This window comes from Ricinus communis, chromosome 9 (assembly GCF_019578655.1).
Source record: "Ricinus communis isolate WT05 ecotype wild-type chromosome 9, ASM1957865v1, whole genome shotgun sequence".
NCBI lineage: Eukaryota > Viridiplantae > Streptophyta > Magnoliopsida > Malpighiales > Euphorbiaceae > Ricinus > Ricinus communis.
In genome coordinates this window covers 15,090,678-15,114,945 of record NC_063264.1, presented here as the reverse complement: position 1 = coordinate 15,114,945, position 24,268 = coordinate 15,090,678, and the positions used below count along the sequence as shown (strand labels likewise).

Here is a 24,268-nt window from a genome sequence, read left to right as displayed (position 1 = left end):
ATTAATTAAATACTTCTCATGATACTTTCTTTCAGATTTTTCAATTTCTATTATTTCTTAAGAGTGAGTGGTCTCTTTATTGGCTTTGGGTAGGCTTTACAATAAGCATAAAAGATGGTGATTTTTCTCAAGCCTAAGGTCATACTCCATCATAAGCCTTTTCCTTAAATGCCAATTTTTGAGAAATCCGGATGGAGAGAATGGTGTAGGTGTGAGCCTTCTAGCGCTTTCCTCATGCCTTGATGTTAATCTTGAACTAGATGGAATTGATGGTGAATGAAATGGTGTAGGTGCCCTCCTTCTAATGTTTTCAGATTTTCTAGAGGCAAGTCTTGAGCTTAGTGGCTTGGACCTAGAGGTAGGAAGATTTAATGGTGGTGAAGGTGGTGCAGACTTTACCTCGTCGGCACTATCGCCTAGAATTCATAATTATTAAGAGCTATGAGAAGAAAGGGAATTGTTTAAAGTAACTCTTAATGGAAGGGAGGAAGGTCTATGTATAGTGGTTCCTTTAATTCAAGTTCTTCTAAGATTTGGTTATGTCTAGTCTTTAGCAACTAAAATCCTTATTTACCTCTTAATTGCTTATCATAATCCTACAAGAAAACATAAATCCTAGTTCTAGACACATTTCTCCACATTTATCTGCTCAATAATTAAAAATAAATGACCCTCATGTAATACACATAATATCATAAACATTTTAAGCAAAATATTGACTAGTAAATTAATGTTACCACATAAAGTTCCTCTTTTGTACTTAATGATCATGTAGGTGCTAGGATGCTTGAATTTCTTACAGGTAAAAAAAAAAAGAAAACACTTAAAATTAAACCTTAAATCATAAAAATATAAAAGATATAATATACAAGTGCTAAATTTATTGTTTATAACTAGACATTGATGAAGTTGTTTCAAATTGATGGTGCATCAATACAATCCACTTTATGTCCATAAGCCATTCCTTCATAGTATGGTTTTAAACGATGGCCATTAATTTTGAATCATTCTTAAGTCTTAATATTATGTAATTCCATCGCACCATGAGGAAAACCGTTACTACTTCAAAAGGGTCATTCCATCTTGATCTAAGCTTTCTTAGAAAAAGTTTAAAACGTGAGTTAAATAATAAAGTTTTCATTCCAGGGACAAAAGACTTACGAAGTAGATTCTTGTCATGTTGCCTCTTGGTCCTTTCTTTGTATAGTTTGGCATTCTCATATGCCTTACTACACATTTCTTCTAGCTCGTTTAAATGCAATAGACGCTTTTCACCTGCTTTGGTTAAGTCCATATTAAGGTCCTTAATAGCACAATATGCTTTATGTTCTAATTCGACCGGTAAATGGCAAGCATTGCCATACACTAGTCTATAAAGACTCATTCCAATTAGTGTTTTATAAGCCATGTGGTATGCGCAAAGTGCATTGGTCAAGTGTATAACCCAATCTTTTCTAGATAGGTGCATTAATTTCTTAAGTATTGACTTAATTTTCCTATTACTCCTCTACCTGTCCTGATGTTTGTGGATGATAAGGGGTTTCAATTCTATAAGTTATTCTATATTTATTAAGTAAGGTGCCAAATGCCTTGTTATAAAAATAAGTTCTCCCATCACTAATGATTGCTTTAGGTGTTCTAAACTTGCTAAAATTATTATCCTTTATGAATTTGTGTATAATATTAGCATCATTAGTTCAGGTAGCTATTGCTTCTACCCATTTAGACACATAGTCAACATCAACAAGTATATATTCATAACCATGAAAAAGTGAAAAAGGTCCCATAAAATCAATGCCCCACACATCAAACAATTCAACCACAAGATTAAAAGTTTGAGGCATTTCATTCCATTTGCTAATATTTCCACTTCTTTAGCATCTATCACATTTAGCACAAAAAACATGAGCATTCTTAAATAACAAAGGCCAAAAGAAGCCTGATTGAAGAACTTTATAGGCTATTTTCTTACCATCAAAATGACCTCCACAATTCATTTCATAGCAAAAAGTAAGAATGCTTTATTGCGCATCTTTAGGAACACATCTTCTAATCATTTGATCAGAATAATATATAAACAAATACAGGTCATCCCAATAATAATGCCTACACATAGATAAAAATATTTTCTTTTCTTGTCGTGTTAAGTCAGGTGTCATAATACCACAAGCCAAGTAGTTTACAATGTCAGCATATCATGGCTCATGATTTACCGCAAACAATTGTTCATCAGGAGAGGTCTCATTAATTATTTTTTTTGAACCAAGATTATCAAAATCAGAAATTAACCTCGAAAGGTGATCAACAACTACAGTTTCACTACCTTTTTTTATCTTTTATCTATGTATCAAATTCATGCAATAAGAGCACCTACATAATAAGCTATGGTTTAGCATTAGGCTTAGTTAAAAGATATCTCAAAGCTGCATGATCTGAGTACACAATAACTTTAGATCCCACCCAATAAGATCTAAATTTGTATAGTGAAAATACAACAGTTAGAAATTCTTTTTCAGTTGTTGAATAGTTCATTTGGGCATTATCAAGAGACTAGCTAACATAATATATTACATATAAAGCTCTATTAACTCTTTGGCCTAAAACTGCTCCTATAGCATAATTAAATGCGTTACACATTATTTTAGAGGGACGAGACCAATCAAGTGCCATAATAATAGGTGCACTAGTCAACCTTTCTTTCAAAGTATTAAAAGTAGAAAGGCATGCATCATAAAAAATAAAGTTAACATCTTTAGCCAGCAATTCAGTTAAAGGACGAGCAATTTTAGAAAAATCTTTAATAAAAGGCCTATAAAATCCTGCATGGCCAAGACAACTTCTAATGACCTTTACTGAAGTAGGAGGGGGCAATTTAGTAATTAGATCAATTTTTGCCTTGTCGACTTCAATACCTTTACTAGAAACTACATGTCCTAGCATAACTCAAAGTTAAGTTAAACTTAATGCATCTCTCAAGAACACTAGTTAAATTACTTAGACATGCATCAAATGAGGAGCCAAAAACTAAAAAACTATCTATAAATACCTCGATGCAGTCTTCTAATATGTCAGAGAAAATAGAAAGCATACATCTTTGGAATGTTGCAGGGGCGTTGCAAAATCCAAAATGCATTCTCCTAAATGCATAAGTTCCAAAGAGACATGTGAAAGTTATTTTTTCTTGATCTTCAGGTGCAATAGGTACCTGATAATAACTTGAAAGTCCATCAAGAAAACAGTAAAATTCATGTCCTGTTAAATACTCTAATATTTGATCAATAAAAGGAAGAGGAAAGTGATCCTTCTTTGTTGAAGCGTTTAACTTCCTATAACCAATTTATATTCTCCATCCTGTAGTCATTCTTGTGGGGACTAACTCTTATTTTTTATTCTTAACAACTATAATACCTGACTTTTTAGGCACTACATGAACAAAGCTTACCCAGTTACTGTCAGCTATAGGGTATATAATACCCTAATCTAATAATTTTAGATTTGCTTTTTCACCATCTCTTTCATGTTAGGATTAAGCCGTCTTTGGGTATCTCTAACAGCTTTTGCATTGTCTTCTAAAATAATTTTATGCATACACATTGTTGGACTAATACCTTAATGCCAGAAATTCCCTACCCAATAGCTTTTTTAAGCCTTTTTAATTTTCTAATAGTTGCCTTTTCCTCCGAAGGAGAAAGATCAGAAGCCACAATTACTGGGTATGTATTCCCTTCTCTCAAGAAAACGTAGGCAACTTCTTGAGCTCAAGTCTAGGTTTATTAATAATTTCTAATTCTTTTCCAATGTGGGAATCTAAAAGTTCAATAATGCTTTCATCAAGTGACACTGGAATAAACTCATCTAGCTTATCATGAAAGTGTAAGACTTCTTTATCTAACTTTTTCTCAAATTTTCCAATGTTAAAGCAACTTCTAACTTATAATCCTTATCCTGTAAATATGTTTCATAAATAAAATAATCCATACAATCAATATATGAACATTCATCAATTGATATGCTAGGAGATAGAGTTAGAGAATCAAATATTTTAAATTCTACAATCTCTTCCAAGACTGTCATAGTCAGCTTCCCATTGTGCACAACAATAACTATTTTGGTAGTTGGTATGAAAGGTCTACCAAGGAGTATTATTTGCTCCTTATCCCTTGCTGGTGTATATTGTATGTCAAGAACCACAAAGTCAACAGGGTTATCAGTTTTCCTACCTGAATCAGGAAATCCTCTATTATGCCTCTTGGATACTTAATCGACCTATCAACCAATTGTAGAGACATGGTAGTTGATTTCTATTCTACTGAGCCGAGTTGTGCATATATCGAATATGGCATCAAGTTGATGCTTGCTTCCTAATTTAATATGGCTTCAACAACTTTTTTATCCCCTATTGTAATAGCAATAGTAAAGCTCCCAAGGTCTTTCATCTTCGGGGGTAATTGTTGTTGGAGAACAGCACTTGCTGTTTCAGATACCATAATTTTTTCATCATTTCCATATCTCCTTTTGTTGGAATTAAGTTTCTTGAAGAGTTTAGCATAAGCTGACATATTCCTAATAACATCTAACAAAGGTAAATTAATGTAAACTTTAGAAAGCATATCAAGAATTTCAGAAAATTGCTTATCTTGTTTGTTTTCTTTCAATATGTTAGGGAATGGAATATGAGGCTTATAACGCTCAGTTGCCTTATGAAACTTAGGTCCTGAAAATGCCTCATTGTCTTGCTTCTTTTGTCCAAGATTAGGCTCTATTCTTTCTTCTTTTTGTACACCACCTTCAGTTATTTCCATATCAACTAGTCCATCTTCTTTTGATGTACCTGCATAAGAAGAATATTTCTCAATTAATTTTTCAATATTATTATCAAATAACTCACCATTCTTAAGATTAGTGATTGCTTTAGCTTACTCAAGTTGACTTGAAAATTTTCTTTTCTTATACAGCTTCAGCAATTTACCCAATTTGAGTTTTCAATCATTTCATTGAAGCTTCTATGGAATCAGTTTTCTTTTCATTCCTCTCCATTCTGTCATGGGTAGCTGTCTAAAAAGATTGGAGTGTTTCTTCCAAACTTGATTTTCTTTGAGGGGCTTGTCCTTGATTAGGGAATGAAGGGTTTTGATTCCTTGGGTATTGAGGTTCTTAGTTTTGATACTGGGGTAGATTTTGGTTTCTCAATATTTATGCTGGGTTTGATCATTATTTTGCTAGGAAAAATTTGGATGGTTCCTCTAACCTGGATTATAAGTGTTGGAGTAGGGATTATTCCTAGGTTGCCTAGGCTGAGAAGATTCCATCAAATTAACCTATTCATAATTATTTCCTGCATAAGTTATATTAGAACCATGACCATAAACACCACATATACCACATACCTCATTGCTTTGTATATTCTTAGTTGAAGCAAGTATCCTTACTTGTTTTATTAATTCAGCTATTTGCATAGCCATCTCATTATTAGACACAACTTCATTCACTCATACTCTTTTTGTTCTCACACTCTTTTATTGTGAATTGGCTCTTCACATCTTAAAGATATCATAAACCTCATCAACAGTTTTTTCTAACATGGCACTACCAACTGCATTATCAACCATATATTGATATTGTTGTGTTAAACTATCATAAAATGATTAGTTAGTCACAGGAAGTGGGTATCCATTGTGTGGGCATTGTAGTAAAAGTGATTTGAAGCGATTCCATACTTCATGAAAGGATTCAGCATCCTTTTGATAAAAGTTGAAAATTTCAGCCTTTAATTCTTTAGTCTTTTGATGTGAGTAAAATTTACTCATAAATTTTTTATGAACTTCATCCCAGGTTCTCAAAGAATTAGAGCCCTTTGAGGAGGCTTTCCAGAAGATAAAATGGAGAAAGGCGATGGAGGAAGAGATGGAAGCTCTTGTTCAGAATCAAGCTTGGGATTTAGTCCCAAAGTCAAAAGATGTAAAGCCCATATCATGCAAATGGGTGTATAAGATCAACACTTATCCAAATGGTTCAGTTAAGAGGTACAAAGCTCGACTAGTAGCACGAGGTTTTTCATAGCAGTATGGATTGAACTATGATGAGACGTTCAGTCCTGTAGCAAAAATTGCAACAGTTCGTGTTTTGTTAGCTCTAGTTGCAAGTAAGTACTGGAGCTTCTGGCAGATGGACATAAGAAATGCTTTTTTGAATGGAGAGCTTGATCGAGATGTGTACATGGAGCAACCAAAAGGATTTGAGAACCAACTAAATTTTGAATATATTTGCAGGTTGAAGAAAGTGCTCTATGGATTGAAACAAGCTCCTAGAACTTGGTATGGAAAAATTATTGAGTTTCTCATTCATAGTGGATATGCAATTGCACCAGCAGATTCTAGTTTATTTGTGAAAACTAGAGAAGGGAAACTATCAATTATTCTTGTTTATATGGATGATCTTATTATCACTGGAGATGATGTGACAGAGATCCACCAGACAAAGGAGAATTTATCAGTTCGATTTCAGATAAAGGAACTTGGAAAGTTGAATCACTTTCTCGGTTTAGAAGTGGAGAGAACATCAGAAGGATTGTTCTTATGTCAGCAGAAGTATGCAATGAATCTTCTTCAGAAATATGGGATGTTTGACTGCAAACCTTTTTTTTTATTCCAATAGAAGTGAACTCAAAATTGAGCATGTCAAAAGGCAAAGATTTGGAGGATTCTGTTATGTATCGACAGATTGTTGGCAGTCTGATATATTTGACTCTCACGAGACCAGATATTGCTTTTGTAGTTGGAGTAGTGAGTAAATTCGTGCAAAATCCGAAAAAGCCTAATTTGGAAGCAGTTCAGAGAATTCTGAGATATATTCAAGGTACACTTGATCTCGGTATATTCTACAGAAATGGAGTACCATGCAAATTGGAAGGATACTACGATGCTGATTATGCAAGAGATTATGATACCCGAAGATCAACTACTGGGTATGTGTTTAGTTTGGGATCATGAGTTATTACTTGGTGCAGTAAAAGGCAACCAACAGTGTCACTATCAACAATAGAAGCTGAGTATCGTGCAACGACAATGGCAGTATAAGAAAGCACTTGGTTAGTGCTGTTGATGGAGAATCTACATGAGCCAGTAGATTATGCAGTACCAATATATTGCGATAATCAATTAGTTATCAGTTTGGTTGAAAATCCAGTATTTCATGCAAGGAAAAAGCATGTGGAGGTGCAATATCATTTTATTAGAGAAAAAGTATTGGTTGGAGAAATCAAAGTGTTACAGGTAAAGACAGAAGATCAATTGGCTGACATTTTCACTAAAGGACTCAATGATATGAAGTTACAAAAGTTTAGAAAACTACTTGGCATGATTTCAAGGAAGCATATCAAGGAGGAAATTAATAATGAGGGGGAGTGTTAAGAATTATTATTAATTAAAATGATTTAATATATTATTGTTGTTTTTTTTACTCAAATTCCACATTGAAAAATTGGAGATTTGAGATATTTTCTGTTATTTTTTTACCAAATTGAAAATGTAGTAGAATGCAAGGCTCCTCCATGTATATATAATGGAGGCTTCACCTTGTTAATAATTCATTCCCAAAACAAGTCTTATGTATTTGACTAAGTTTGTTTTTTCTTCTTTCTTTCTTATAGTATTATTTTTAATGGGCTCAATTCTCTTCAATAAGCACATATTTCTACATATTATGTATATATAACATATTAATACATTACTAATAAATTATACAATAAGGCTAAAATGAGGTAATAAGCACATATTTCTACATATTATCTATATAAAACATACTAATAAATTACTAAAATACCTTAATTATATATACATAATATAAACCTATCAATATTATTTAAAATAATAAATTATTAACTTATCATTAAATTTTAGCAAAATTGCAAAGTAATTGATATGATTTAGACATGAAATCATTGTAAATTTTTTATAGTAATTTGGATAACTTTTTTACATTTTAAAAATTCTTAAAAGTAAATTATCAAGTTTTCATTAATTATTCTAAACTGTAATAATGACTTAAATATATCTTAAGTATCTTAACTTAAATATAATATTAGAATTAACATATTTAATTTTATAATTTTTTAAAATAAGAATAAAAAAGAACAGTTCATAATAGAAAGTGTTTGTTATATTATTGTATATTGTCTAATTATTGATTATATTAATATACTTCCACAACATATGTGAATCTTGATTTTTCTTTAACAAATATATTAAATTTATTTATTTGTAGCTATACAAATGATCATTATAAATTTTATAAGTTATAAAAGGATGAATTTACTATAGATAAAAGGTTTTGTCATTATTTTAATACTAGAAATATTTATGATAATAAACTTAGAATATATATTATTTTATTTTTTAAATTATAATGGGTCAAATAATTAATATTCACTTGTGATGCACGTGAGAAATAAACTAATATATATATAAAGCACGAAAGAGAGGATAAATCTTTAAACTGACTAAAATACCATTACTAATCTTATTCTAATTCTATATGTAATTAATTTAACTTCCTATCCCAATCCTAATAGAATTAATTAATGATTAATCTCCTAATCCTAATAGAAGTAATCTAATTTAATCCTAATCCTATAATAATTTCATATACATTCATAATTCTATAAGAAATTGATAAATTAATATATATCATATTATATATATACCTATTATAGAGTTCAAGTAATTTAATATTAATCTTTACAAAAATTAAAAATAAAAAGTCATAGAGAAAAATGTATAATACTTTCAATTTTATTTTGTTGATTTATTAATTCACGTGTTCTTATTATTATAACACTTCATCAATATGATTATTTATTATTTAATATTATATTATATATAAATTTATTAAATAACTTATATAATGATTTTTATAATAGTAGTTTACGCGCATGACGAGCATTATTATATATATATATATATATATATATATATATATATGTATATATATATATATGTATATATATATATATATAAGGGGAGGATGTTCAGACTGGATGGTTTGGTTTTCCCCGACCAAGATGAGACTAATAAGTAAGATGAGACTAACAAGTTTCTAGTGTGCAGGATCCTCAGACGAGGCAAGCACAGAGCATACGCTTGTTAAATCCTAAATAAGAATGGAAGATAAGATGATAAATTTTATTAATAGATGAACAAATATACAAACTTTGGAATAAAAGCTTTAAACAAAAGAAAGCTTTAAACAAAAGAAATATAACTTACAAGAGGAATTGAATATAAGAGGAAGGTGGTTTTCTCACTATCACTCTCACACTCTCTCTTTTCTCACTATATTTCTAATGGTATGACTTGAAGAATACAAGAGTCTCTTGTTATTTTTTAGTCTGCCTTTTTCTTTGGAAAACTCCTCTATTTATAGAGGTCTTCAGCCTTGAAGCTTTGGATGCTCTTCATAATGGAATGAGGGGCTCCACGTCTTTTGTATGCTTTTGATAATGGAGTAAGAGGCTCCATGACTTTTGCAGAAGTTGTCTGCCACGCTTTAGTGAAGAATCTTTTACTTTTTTAAAGAGTCTTTTGTCTTCTTTCTTTTCTTTTTAAATGACTCTTTATTATTATTATTATTATTATTGGGCATTTGGCCCATTACATAAATATTTTGGGCTGACATTCCTGGTTTTCAACCCAAGGGCTTTACAGAGATGTCATTTGATGGGCTTGAATATCCCAAAACAGTCATCTTCATTCGAGTCACCATCTAGATCTATTGCTGCTGAGCTGGTGCTAGAAGAGAAAGATGAAGCTTTAGATTTTCCTTTGGAAGAGGCGGTTTCCGACAACTGTTTGATCAGTTGTAAGAAATCTTCTTCTGTTTGAGCCGCCGCTAGCTTTGGAATAATGAAGGACTTCTGTGCCAGGAAAGTGGTCTGTTCTTTCGGAGGTGGCAAGAAGCTATTCTTTGAAAGAAAACTTTGTACTATTTTTAGAGATAATTTTTCTTAGTGGTTAAATTTGTCCCACCATTTGACTTTAAATCTTCGGACAAGGGTGATTTCTCCATCTGCTGTTTGATTGAAATGAAAATACCATACACATACCCAGGGGAGAAAAAAGTTTGAACAAAATAGAAGTAAAGGGGGAAAACGTCTTTATATTTTGTTTGATTTATAGTGGGCTTTGAATAGATTAAACAGAAGTAGAACTTCTGGAATTATGGTTTCAGGAACATTGCCATAAAAATTCCACCATTGTTTAAACCAATATGGGATCTTTGAAATTTGGATTGAGCTTGTGTCGAAGTAGAAAAGCCAAGAATGGCTTTGTCCTTCGTTTTAAAGAAGAAAGGTATTAAACCAAGCTTGTTGGTAATCCCAATGGTTGAAGGAAGTGTTTAGGCTTGATGGGTAGGTTCTTTGGAGGGAAGTTGGAAAAGATCTTGATGAATGTAAATCCATTCCCCAATCTGAAGGGTGGTTGATTTCCTGTTGAATGTAAGCTTTACTTTTCCATCTGGAAACTGGGTTATGTTTTTGAGATTTGTATTTGGCTCTGTTTGCTTTGGTGATTCAGATTGGGTTGCATCTTCAAGGATCCATTCTTCTGGAAGAGTGATATCTTTCCATTGAATGGTTTTTGGAATAGTTGCATTGGATTTGGAAAGATCTGTTTGTAGGAATAAGGTTTCTCCTTTTGGTGAATGGAGTTTGTGTTTTGAACCAAAAGCAGAAATCATAGCTTTGTAATGTATTTTGAAAATCAATGCTATCGGAATAGATCCTTCAAGCATTTTGTAATTATGTGTCTTTATTTGAAGAACAATGCTTTTTAAAATATTTTTATCATTTAATAAAATTGTAATGTTTGGAAAACAATTGAAAGAAATTGGTCCTTTATTGAGGGTTTGACTCAACATATTTTTCAAAAATAGGAGAACTCCCAAAAACAAAGAGAATTTCTACAAAAAGCCGTTCTCTTCTAAATTTGCAAAAAAGATTTTAGCAAAATTATTTACTATAAATGTGGCAAAAAGGGTCACATTTCAAAGTATTGCAAGTTTTCTAAAAAACTTCATGAGCTTCAAATAGAAGATGAAATTTTGAGCAAAATTTCAGCTTTTCTTGTTGATTCCTCTGAATCAGAATTTTCGAATAGTGAGTAAGAGTTTCAAATTGATGAAATCAAAACCTCATCCGATTATTCTGAATCTGATTTTGATGATATTCTAAAAAATATTAATATATATATATAATTTTTGAACTGACTAAAATACACTTAGAAATAATCAATAATTAATATAATCTTATCATAATTCTACATGTAATTGTTAATTTAATACATTCCTAATCCTAATAGAATTAAGTAGTAATTAATCTTATTCAATCCTAATTCTATCATAATTTCATAAAAATTTATTATATCATACTATATGTACCAATGATAGAGCTCAAATAGCTTAATACAAATTTTTCATAGAGAAAGACAAGAGGTTAGAAAAAGAAGGATAAAATACTTTAATTTTATTTAATGATATTTTAGTTTATTTGTCCATTATATACTACTTCATTAGTAGGATTATTCCAAATGAATTACTTTAACCGATCAATATTTTTTAGGCTTAATTACCTATTAAATCCTGAACTCTTTCCTTTTAACAATTCTAGCCAATTTTTTCACGTTCTCTTAAAACACCTAAACTTAATTTCTTTCTTTCAAAAATCCTCTCGAGTGGCAGAGGGTTGACCCCTATGGTGGTTTGACTTTGACGTGTATTTTTTTTAAAAGAGATCTTAGTCAGCATGCTAACTCATTTGTCACTATCTAAAAAAACTTTCTTTTTCCTTCTTCCTCTCTTCTTCCCTCTTTCAATTTCTAGGGTTTATTAAATTCTTGTAAAAATTATTGTTCTTTTTCTTTTTTACACAAAAAGAAAGATGATAGCTTTATTCAGTAGGAAAATTATAATCTCTCTACAAAAAAGAGTACAAAATAGGAGGGGATTGGAAATCCAATCACCAATGCCAGAAAGAGAGCTATCATGTTTGGCTAGCAGCGATATCCAGCTCCACGGCATCGACTAAGGGTATAGCTTCTCCTTCCAGTGCAGAAGAGGCACATCTGCCGTAGGCCTTACCACCAACAGTCTTACCACAACAATTCATGCAGACAATACTAATACCAGCTCTAGATGAACTAATAACAATATAAAAAGTACTATTCAAAACCATGTTCCCCACCAACAAATCTACAGTAATCACCAATTTATTGAATTAGAAGCAAATCAGAAGAGCGACAATCTATTTCCTAATTCATAATCAAATGCTCTGATTAAAGCAACTTGATGTCTCATCACCAAAAAAAAAAAACTAAAGCTTGATGCTTTTTCACTTTTGTTGCTTGGCTTCAACCTCTTTAGTTTTAGGTTCTTGAAAATCTCAGGTGGGTAGTTCTTGATTTCTTGATTTTACTTCTGTTCATGTGATTTGGTTTTGATCAAGATTTTACTTGGTCAACTGATTGCTTGCTTGAAGAGTATAAAAATGATAACAAATGGAGCAAAAGATTGAAGAAAGGGAAACGCAATAGCAAAGGCGGGATAGGAGTGGCGACAATGGAGGAAAAGGTAGATAAAATAAGAGCTTTTGCAAATTAAGAAAGTGGGAATCTTGAAGAAGAAAAAGAAGCAGCAACAATAGAGGAAATGGAGGTGGCGGTGGCAGCAGTGGAGGAAAAGGAAAATTAAGGCTTTTGCAAATGGAAAAAGTGGAAAAGCTTGAACAATAAGAATTGGCAGCAGTAGAGGAGATGGTGGTGGCTGGTAGCGGCAATGGAGGGAAAGGGAGAAGTAAAAGATATTGTCTTTTATTATGAGAGATGGAGAAAGAAAATTAGAATTTTGAAAATGAGGAAGGTGAATATCACATGATGTGGCTTTGATGTTGGTATATGAATTAGCATGTTATGCTAACTCAGTTTCTTTTTACACATTGGAGTCAAAACCACTGTGGTGGTCAACTCTCTGCCACAGAAAAATATTTTTAAAATAAAAATAAATTCGAATTTAATTAAAGAAAGCTAAAAGAATTAGTTAAATTTATTAAAAAATAATATATTTAAAAATGTTTAAGTAATTAGACCTATTTTTATATATTAAACTATATATATATACCAGTTTATCTGCACGCAATGGTGTGCGATACACTTAGGCTATTACCACCTGTTCCTTTTAAGGTCAAAGTATCAGTCGAATCGGACATTCTTCCCGGTGGTCACAAAGTTACTAGAAATGTTAAGATTCTATAATACACAATGGGAAGGATGGAAAATATATGTGGCAAAGATTGTTTAAAATTCAGGCCACAGAGGTGGATTTCAGAAGCAGGGAAAATCAAACAAGTGCCCTCTTACAAGTTTATAGTATTCAAGTTATAAATACAAATTTTGAGATATTATAAATTTAAACATTTTTATTTTATTGTTAATGAATATAATATAAAATAATGTTTAAACCTTTTAATGTTTATTTACTATATAATACTTTATGATACTCTTTTTATTCCTTTTTATCATCAAAACTTAAAATTCATTCTTCTTCCCTTACTATTTTTTTCTTTGAAAAATAGAAATTCTATTTTTATCTAATTATAATTATATTACTATTAAAGATATTATATTATAATATTAAATAATTTAAGAATGATTTTTTAAAATAACTTATTGAACCTTTTTTAATATTTATTTCTTTATCAATATCGAGGTTTTATTTTAATATCTTTTATTAAATAGTTATTAAAATAATATAGTTAAACTATTTTAAGAAAAAATAAAATAATTATTCAATTAAAATAAATTATTTTATATAATTATTAATAAAAATATAATTAGATAAAATAAACATATAAAGCTTAGTATTGATAGGTCATTACAACAAAGTAAAGAAAAAAAATCTAAATATCTTATGATTCTACATAAATTTATTTAAAGTTTAATTATTCATTAGTTCTTTGTCATACGTATTATATGTGTAAAATATTATTATAAAATATATGATATACAAATATTTGATAAGTTAGTGGATAATATTGTCAGCATCCATTTTCCAGATTTAGATATCGAGGGAATTACGAAAAATTCAATGATGAAAGTTACTGCTTTTCTCGAGTCTCGAAGATTCAGAAAGGGAAAATTTGAGATAAGGATGGAATAATTGGACTTAGAAATTACTCTTTTAGAATCAATTTGGACCCAATTATAGAAAAAATAAATTTTAAGGAGTAAAAACGACAGTTTTCACAAGTTTAAGAACTAAATTGTTAAAATTTTCAGAACTTCTACTCCTTAGGGGCGATCGACTCTATGCACAACCGAATCGGCTCTACGTAGAGCTGATCGACTTAGCATAGAGCCGAAGTTGGCTCTGTGCAGAGTCGATTAGCTTTCCAATTGCTAATTGGCTGTTTTTCGAATCCAACGCCGTTTTATGTATATTTTCAACCTAAAATGCTAAAAATTAGTAAAAATAAGTTTCTAGAAGATATTTACAATAATTATTGAGTTTTAAAATATTTTTGGATAATTATTGTTTGAAAATAATTGATTAAATTCTTTTTTTATTTGATATTAGTCTGATAAAGGGGAAGGATAATTCAATCCATTTTTTTAATTAATTGAATAATTATCAGTATCTCCTAGAGTTTCCTAACCATACTTTTATAATAGAATAGTATGACCTAGGCCTAGGGTTAGGAGAGCTTAGCATAGAAAGACTAATTAAATTTTCTAGTTACATCGATCTGTACAGAAGCCCTTAGCAAGCCATTAAGAAAGAATTGCCAAAATAGGAAACTCGTTGAAGAATGGTAAATTTTTTTTTCTGAAATCTCAAAAAAGCAAACTCGGATTTTCATCTCCTAAGACTGTAAAGCCACAACTAATGGTGACAACTTGAGAGTTCCCTACATCCAAATTATCAACATCTCTTATCTTATTGCTTCTATATATATTTTTATTTATAGAAACACATTAGAAATTTTGTTTTTTTGTTCCACATGATTCACATGATTAAATTAGAATTCCTTTTTGTTTAGCATGCTGATTTTATTGGGTTTTTGATTATGATAATAAGAACACCTAGGATTTTGAACCTGATTAGATTGGATTTTGAATCCAATTGGTTAATAATATAAATAATTAGTTTATATTTTCATTCTTTTGTTAATTATATATGTTCTAACTGAATATTTTTCTTTATGCATGTAAAAATAGGTACTAGACGCGAGAAATCAAAGAAAATTACAAAAAAGCCATCTGAAGCCCCCTAGAGTCGATTCGGCTGTGCATAGAGCCTATCAGCTCTTTATCTTGAACCGATTGGCTATGCATAATATTAGTATAATTTTTGAGTTTTTAAATGTATTTTTGGCAATTTCATATACTGTAACTTAGTTTTTAGGATTTTGTTTCTAATTTTTTTTAGTTGTAAGTGGGTTGTAATAGCCACTTTTTGCTCTTTATTTGTTTTATGATGAATGCTAAATATCTGTTATGCAATTGTCAAGTTAAAGTTGACATATAGATGATAGGCCTTAAAATTGGACATGGCATGAAAACTATAGTTCATTAACTTAATTAAGATGGTAATTAGACATTAAAACCAACATAGACTTAATGGGCTTTACCATGCTTTAGTTAAGTATAATTAGATCATATTAGATTTAGGATCATTGAATTGGGCCTTTTCATAAAAGACAGTCTATTAGGCTTAAAGGCTAGAACTAAAACATAATTTGTAATTGGGCTAGACTAGGTGGGCCTTGAATATAATTAATTAGCAAGTTAGGTAAATAACTTTGAGTATGGGCTGGGCTTTAATAAAATGAGCTAAATTTAGGTGGACCTCACATGTTGTAGTGCTTGATGTCTTGAAATATCTATGTTGCATTTATAGGGAATAACCCGTTAAATAATAAAATTAAAGATAAATATACACAAATAAGGAAGTTGGCTTCCAGATCCATCTCTAGATTTGTGACATAAGCTTCCTTATGGAATCGAGAAATGTCACTCATTAGTAAAAGTGTCCTAGTTACTTGAGTGGCAACTCCCATCTCCGTGCTAGTCTTTGTGACTAGATAACATGTTCCCGATTAGGTTGAAAAGCCTTACAGTGCTGTAGTCATTTGAGTGTGCACCTAAAACTGGCGCCACAGTGACGACTCTGCTAGGGATAAGAGAAGCTGATTCCAATGTATATTTGTCTTTAAATTTATTATTATTTAACGAGTGATTCTTGCATCATTACCCTTTCAAACATTTTGCATATCGGTCCTTACAGCCCCGATGGCATCGGTTAATGGTTCTTTAGTTCCACTCATACTTCAGAGTTGCGACACTTGCTAACCATCACTCATAAGTAATGAGTGAATTTCCTTCATTGCATGGACTTTTGAGTGGGGAGACGAGCCAAGAAAGAAGACTTTTTATTTGTGGAAACCTTTTATCCTTACCCTAGACTTAGCTCACGGTAATGACAGTAGCAATCTCCTTTAGGAATCCTATTGCTTGCTATTTGAGATGTTTTTTTCCTTATAAGCATTCAAAGCCCATATATTGAGAAGCCTTGGCCCAAGAACGTGTAGAATAAGGCCCTAAGCCTAAAATATGCATGCTTCATGCTTATACCGAAAAAAATCACCTTGTCTATTTTACTTTGCTTTGAGAGAATATAGCATGGACATCGAGCCTACTATTCCTTGCTAATAGAAAGCCCATACCCAAAATTCTAAGGAAGAAAGACTCACCATGACCCATGTGTGGGATTAATAAGATTGGCAGGATGATTTGTATATTAATGTGTGTGCTAACCCTTTTCTTTTTTGTCCTTGTGCATAGCATGTGCATCATGCATATTAGGCATTACACGAATCATATTAACCTTTTTACTTTTAGCTATATAAACACTCCTTTGAGTTGGAGAAGACAAGATAGTGGAAGGCTAGAGAGGATACTAATCTCACCGAGAATCCAGACTGTGTTAGAGCTTCTTAAAAAGCCAAGCCATCAAGCTTCCACAAGTGAGACTGAAGTTACATCTGAAATGACCAACAAAAGAGCTAATGAGTAGGATGTTGAGATCCTTAAGAATTCCATTATCAATGATCTGAGGAGTGTGATTCGAGGGGAACTCCAACAGCTTTTGGCTCGGATGGCTGCAAACTAAGCCCCACCTGCGGTCTGATTGCACCGGCTAATCCCCCTACTACTATTAACCCAGTTACAGTTGTAACTAAAACTGTTACTGCAACTACAGCCACCACTATAGCTGCTACTGATGCCAATGCTAAAGACCCTGCTGGATGGGGAGTGCCCCTGAATTTTTGGATTTTGATAAGTATGTATTAGACCAAGCCAAAAGAGAAACAACCCTTGCCATTAATGAAGCTTCAAGTGGCTTAAGCACTAGGCTTGATAAGATGCATGGTATGCTGGAAATCAAAGGGTTGGACCCAACCTATGATTTTGAGGAACTAGTGTTGATTGGTGAGCACACTCTGCTTGCGAAGTTTAGGATGCCCGAGATGAACAAATTCAATGGGATTGGTGATTCGAAGGTTCATCTAAAGTAGTATGTCACCATCATGGGAACTAAACAACTGAGTAGAAACCCAAATTGTCAAACTATTCATACTATCACTAGAAGGACCTATTATAAACTGGTATCATGGTTTGGAAAAATCTGCCAAACCTAAATGGCGTGATCTATGTAAATCATTTGTTAAGTAATATGACTATGATACTCATTTGGAAGTCTTAATTAGAGATCTTGAGTCCACCAAACAAAAGCTGAATGAGTCCTTCTTCAATTTCTTGACTAGGTGGAGAAATAAGGCTAGGTTGATAAAAACAAGCCTTTTGAAAAGGACCAAGTCCGTATGGTGGTTCGATATTTTCTCTAGTTGGGTCAAAAGGTTTCTGATGATGAATCCGAAGACTTTCATGGACTTGTATGATGATAGACTTTAGGCTGAGAAAATAAAAAATGACAAGAGGAAGACTGTGCGTACCGGTGAAAGGCCTAATCATTATGCTAGAGGGAGTAGAACTCTGGATGTGAATGTCGTTCAGTAACCGAGGAAGTCCTCAAACTTCAAGCAACCTCTCACAAAGTTTTTTGAGAGGTTAATACATAATGGCAATGCTTCAATCAACCACCCTTAAGAACCCACCTAACCCAAATGCACTTGGTTATAAGCCCAACACAAAAATTGTAAGTTTAACTAAGCACTCAGCCACTACACAGACAACCACCCTTAAGAACCCACCTAACTCATCCAGTTGAAACATGAAATTCAAGACCTTATTGATGTTGGAAAATTGACCGACCCAGACCAACCCAGTACTAGAAGAAACCCTCTGCTAAACTACAATAATACACCACCACCAAATCAAGTGTCCATGATCACCCCTGACTTTAGTACTAGGAGGTCATGAATTGTCTCGAGGACATACCCCGACTTGAGCCAAAACTAGAAACCAAGCCAGATAGCCCACAAAGAACCTTCATCAAGTTGGGGACACCACTATCCGTGGTGTTCCGTCACCTAAAATAGAGTGGGAAACTCAAGCCCTAATCACCTAAGAATAATCCTAAATCTCATAATGGTTAGTATTATGAGTATCACCAGGCTTTTGGGCATGTGACAGACCAGTGCAACCATCTCAGGCATGAGATCCAGGACTTGATTGACTGTAGAGAATGGAAAGTTGAGCAATTTCCTCGGCATGAACGAGAAGACCTATTGGGATAGCCTTTGGGCAAACTTTTAATTTCAAGGTTTGCTATTCGAAGCCTCCTTCAACTGACATTCGAATTGAGGACATTGTGCTAAGTGGCTGGGGGTTAGATGACAAAGCAACTTGTGAGCCTTATTTTTAGAGGTTTGGAAAGAAGAGGAAAAGAAGTCGGTCATGGCTATAGATATCTGGTATAGTTCTAGAGATGAGTGAGGTCTAAACATTAGGCAAAGGATATCTGGGTAGACAACGAATTTGACAAAGAAGCCGAGTCAGTGGGTAAAGACACGGGGGGTCAAAGAACTGAAGCAAGTCTAGAAAGCTCCTAAAGAAGATAATGGACTACTAGAGCAACTAAAGAAAGAAAAGAAGATAGCAGACATCTAGGAGCTATTGATGCACAATCTAGGCCTTGTCTAGGATAAGCATTAGTATAATGGCCACCCCTAAGGAAATGATTAGAATGGTAACTGACAAGATCACCGGGATGATTACTTTCTCAGATGAAGACTTACCACTTGAGAGAAGGGACCATAATAAGGCTCTCTATTTAGCAGCAGAAATCAAGGGGAAAAGGACCCCATGTGTGATGGTAGATGATGGCTCAGCCATTAATGTATATCCTTCTCGCATACTCCCCAAGTTGGGGATGACTACGAAAGATCTAAAGCCATTAGATATGGTGATCATAGCTTATTACAAGACAAAAAGAGACGTGGAAGGAACGTTCTTAGCACTAGTGAAGATGGGTCCTTTTGAATCCTGGGTGAAGTTTACTGTCTTGGACATCCTAATAACATTTGCACTGTTATTAGGAAGACCATGGGTCCATGCCTTAGGAGGAGTTCCTTCCATTGTGTATCATAAGGTTAAGTTCCCGAATGAAGGAAAAATAGTAACCATTAATGCTGAAGGTGGTAAAGTTATTTCGGCTATTCAAGAAGCTGCAAAAGAGCTGGAAGCCCCTACTGGATTCCGAGTTCCTATTCTCTATAAGACTATATGGATCCTAAAGTATCCAGCATGTTTGAAAAGATGGATTTCATGTTTGGAATGGGGCTAGGAAAGAACCAGTAGGGTATTGCAGAGTTGCCAGACTTTAAAGGTCAGAAAACTCGGTATGGATTGGGTTACTATGAGGATGAAGATGAGGGCAAACCAAAGGATAAGACTCTAAAAGACGTATTTGTCCAAGAGTATGAGACTTACTCTAGGGAGCCTGAACCTATTATTGAGGTGCTAGGATTTGAGATATTTAAGAGTTTGATCGTTGACAGGATGGTCGAGTTGAGCATTAATGAAGTCCACGAGAAGATCACTACTAAGGTTGAGAGCTGAAATTGAAAGAATTCATCGCTCCACCTGAGAAGCTAAATCGACAAGAGCTAACTGCGCTGATAGAGGAGCAAATCATTGATGTATTTTATGATGATGTAATAATGTTTAATCTTTATAAGGATGATGTTTCTTTCATGTCAAAGATCAATGATATGAACGATAATTTTGCTTACTTCTGCAATATTTTTCCTAATGGCAATGTGCATTTTGATAATCATGAAATCTACATGTTTGACATCAATCCCATATAAATTGATTCATTTAATTTAGGTACAAATAAAAATATAAGAAACATTGCAATAGCTTATGATATAACTCCTGAGAAAAAGAGAGAATTAGAGAAAATAATGGAAAAAAGGAAAGAGATATTTGCATGGTCCTATAACAACATGCTAGGGCTAGATAGGAATATAGTGGAGCACCACATCCCAATCTATCCGCACATCAAGCCAATCAAGTAGAAAATGAGAAGGCTAAGGCCGGAATGTGCAGAGAAGATTCAGGCAGAAGTTGCTAAGCAGGTGAAAGCTAATTTCATCGACGTAATCGACTATCCTGAATGCCTGGCAAACATTGTCCCGATCCTGAAGAAGGATGGTAAAGTAAGAATGTGTTTAGATTATCGAGATCTAAACAAGGCATGCCTTAAGGATGACTTTTCTCTTTCTGACATAGACATCATAGTTGACAGTGCAACTTTAAGTGCTATGTACTTTTTCACTAATGGTTTTTCTAGATATAACCAAATCTTGATGGCAGTAGTAAACACGCTAAAGACATCATTCATCACTGAATGGGGGATAGTACTACAAAGTTATACCTTTTGGACTAAAGAATGCAAGGGCAAATTATCAGAGAGCAGCCACCACCTTGTTTCATGACATGATGCATAAAGAAGTGGAGGTATGCATAAATAATATGATGGTAAAATCTTAGACAAGGGAGAGCACTTCCAGGCTCTTGATAAGTTCTTAGGACGACTGACAAGGTATAACTTAAGGCTTAACCCGAAAAAGAGCGTATTCATAGTAATATTAGGGAGGCTGCTAGGGCATATAGTGAGTCAACATCGAATAAAGATTGATTCGAACAAGGTAAAGGATACTCAAGAGATGCCAACACCGAAGACAGAGAAAGAAGTTAGTGGATTTCTAGGGGTCTACAATATATCAGCTGGTTCATTTTCAAGCTCACAATGGTTTGTGATCCCATATTCAAATGCTTGAGGAAACATCAACATATTGTATAGGATGAATATTGTCAAAAAGACTTTGACATGATCAAAGAGTTTCTAATAAAGTCACTAGTACTAAAAGCTACCGAAGGATGGAAAACCGTTGATTATATACTTGGCCTTAGAAGAGAAAGCCATAGGAGCGATGGTGGCACATTGTGGGCCTAGTGACATGGAGCATGCAGTCTATTATCTCAATAAAAAGTTGTTGCCTTATGACTCAAAGTATAACCTTGTAGAGAAGACGTGCCTAACCATGATATAGGCTACAAGGAAGTTGAGGCATTATTTCCAATCTTATAGGGTGCAAGCAATCTTAAAAATAGAGCCGCTGCAATACCTGTTTGAAGCTCTATCTCTTATGGAAAAGTTGGCTAGATGGTTAGTACTCCTAATAAAATTTGACATCGAGTATATCACCAAGAAGGTAGTTAATAGTAGGCTGTAGTAGAGTTTTTGGCTCAAAACATGATTGAAGGAGATGACCTTTGGTATCTAGAGTTCCTTAATGAGAATCTAGGGGCAACTAAAATTGAAGAGTGGAAGATGTACTTCGATGGAGCTGTAAACGCAAGAGGTGCATGGTTAGGGGTAGTTCTGATTATGCCAAAAGGAAAAATACTACTGATGGCTAAGAGATTGGATTCCAAAGTGATTAAGAACATGGCAGAGTATGAAGCATATTTATTTGGATTAGAAGCGGCCCTAGTAGCAGGAGCAAAGCAGTTGATGGTCTGTGGGGACTCCATGCTAGTGATCCAATAAGCCATTGAGGAATGAGATGTGAAAGAGGAAAGATTGAAACCATATGTCAATTACCTCAAGACTTTGGTTTGCAATTTTTCTAAATGTTCGTTCATACACTTGCCGCGAGATGAGAATCCGATGGTGGATGGTGCTAACAACCTTATCATCGATGTGGGATAACCCCTCGCAACTTCCAATGAAGCCGTTAGTGATCGTGAAGTTGGTTGCACCTTGTTTTCAAGGAAATCGGGTAATGCAAATTCAAATAGGACCAAAAGAGAAGCCATGGTTCTATTATTTGATAAGGTTTATAAAAGACAGGGTGTATTCAGAGGAAGCAATTGCAAAAGAAAGGTACGCGCTGCAGATACAAGCTAGAAATTACCTCAGCCATGAAGGAGTGTTGTATAAAAGAATGGCTTCAGGTGTCCAGCTTTGATGTATTACTAAGTTAAAAGTGTCGGGAATGATGGAAGAGATGCACAAAGGGGTGTGGGCCTTATATGAACGACATAGTACTAACTAGAAAGATTATATATCAAGGTTATTACTAGTTAGCAATGGAAAAGGATTGTGTAGCTCTAGTAAGGAAATGCCGTGAGTGCCAGGTTTATAGTGACCTAAATCATGTACCTCCAACTGAGCTACATCACTTAATATCTCCATGGCCTTTTGCAGCTTAGGGAGTCGACATCATAAGAGAAATAAAACCTCCTTCGAATGGTCATAGATACATTATAGTGGCGATCGACTATTTCTCCAAGTGGGCTGAAGCTGAATCATTCACTACTGTGGGGGTAAGACAAATGGCTAGGTTTATAGAGAGGAATATGATCTACAGATATGGAGTCCTCGCATCATGTTGTAAATGATAATGGTGTGCAATTCATGGGCAAAACAACATACTTGTTATTAGAGTACAAGATTGAACATCACAGGTCTTCTCCGTATAACCTTAAGTAAATGGAGCGATAGAAGCAGCCAACAAGAATTTAAAGAAAATACTCGCAAAGATGGTATGGAATCACAAAGATTAGTCATTTCGATTACCCTTTGCACTTTGGGAGTATCGAACAATTGACAAACGTCGATCGGGCAAACTCCGTATTCTTTAGTTTATGTGACTGAAGCAGTCTAACCAATGGAGTTGGAGATGAAGTCTTTGAGAGTTATATTAGAGGCAGAAATACCAAATTATTAATGGGCTGAGTAGGATATCAATAGTTGGCTCTAGTTGATGAAAGAAAGATGAAAGCCCTACATCATAGGTAGTAGTATAAAAAACGGATAGCCAAAGCATTCAATAAGAAAGTGAAGTCTGGAAATATCAAAGTTGGAGATTTAGTGTTGAAACACACAAGACCCACCATGTTTGATCCAAGAGGAAAATTCAAGCCTAATTGGAAAGGCATTTACTTGGTAATGAAAATCCTACCTAAAGGTGCTGCTAATATCTCTGATCTGGAGGGAAACGAGTTCTCTGAGAAAATCAACTTAGACCGTCTTAAGAAATACTATTTATAAAAAATATAAAAGAGAAAAAATACCTTGCTGATCAGAAAACCCAAAGAAAGGGTTGGTCAGACAAAAATCAGGGCAATAAGAGAAAATAATCAGTTAGAAAATCTGAAAAGACTAGCTGATGACAGGATCTGTATCATGAAAAATCAAAATGCCATTTGGGCCTGTATTAAATGAATAAATTGTTTAGAATTCTTATCAAACGTACATATATATGTTTATTACCTTATGCACTAACTAAAAAGAAAAACTAAGCTAAAATACTAAGCAAAATGAATGAGATCTAAAAAGAAACATATTTTTTAATTTCTTCTCTTTGCATTTATATGGCCAGCGGTTTCGGGTGTGCACCCAAGTGTTTTTAACGACTACGACACTGCGAGATTTTTCAACCTAATTGAGAACACGCTAATTAGTCATAAAGACTAGCGCGGAGATGGGAGTCGCCACCCGAGTAACCAGCAAACTTTTACTAATGAGTGTCATTTCTTGATTCTATAAGGAAGTTTATGTGACAAATCCAGAGATAGATTTGAAAGCCAACTTTCTTATTTACGTATATTTTCCTTTAAATTTATTATTTAACAGACTATTCCCTATACACATCAAGCACTACAGCATGTGAGGTCCTCCTGAA

At 33.5% G+C, this 24,268-nt stretch overlaps 1 protein-coding gene and 1 non-coding gene across 2 annotated transcripts; one reads left to right on the top strand and one right to left on the bottom strand.

The window, feature by feature from the left end:
* Positions 1 to 4,361: 4,361 nt before the first annotated feature.
* Positions 4,362 to 5,462, bottom strand: LOC125371188. The gene is made up of 3 exons (XM_048379720.1): positions 5,388 to 5,462; positions 5,249 to 5,318; positions 4,362 to 4,831 (listed from the first exon to the last, which is right to left on the bottom strand). Exons 1-3 carry the CDS (start codon positions 5,460 to 5,462, stop codon positions 4,362 to 4,364), a joined length of 615 nt encoding a protein of 204 aa, XP_048235677.1.
* A 204-nt stretch (positions 5,463 to 5,666) lies between these two features.
* On the top strand, positions 5,667 to 5,774 carry LOC112536672. The gene has a single exon (XR_003080639.1). It is a non-coding gene; the product is annotated as a small nucleolar RNA R71 (small nucleolar RNA).
* The last annotated feature ends 18,494 nt before the right edge of the window (positions 5,775 to 24,268 follow it).

Excerpts from the sequence above, each read along its gene's own strand:
- LOC125371188 (XM_048379720.1), bottom strand. The coding sequence starts at position 5,462 with ATGGCTATGCAAATAGCTGAATTAATAAAACAAGTAAGGATACTTGCT. Across the intron at positions 5,319-5,387 it reads AGAATATACAAAGCAATGAG|GTTAATTTGATGGAATCTTC; the intron begins GTATGTGGTATA and ends AATTATGAATAG. Across the intron at positions 4,832-5,248 it reads CTCCAACACTTATAATCCAG|GTACATCAAAAGAAGATGGA; the intron begins GTTAGAGGAACC and ends CTTCTTATGCAG.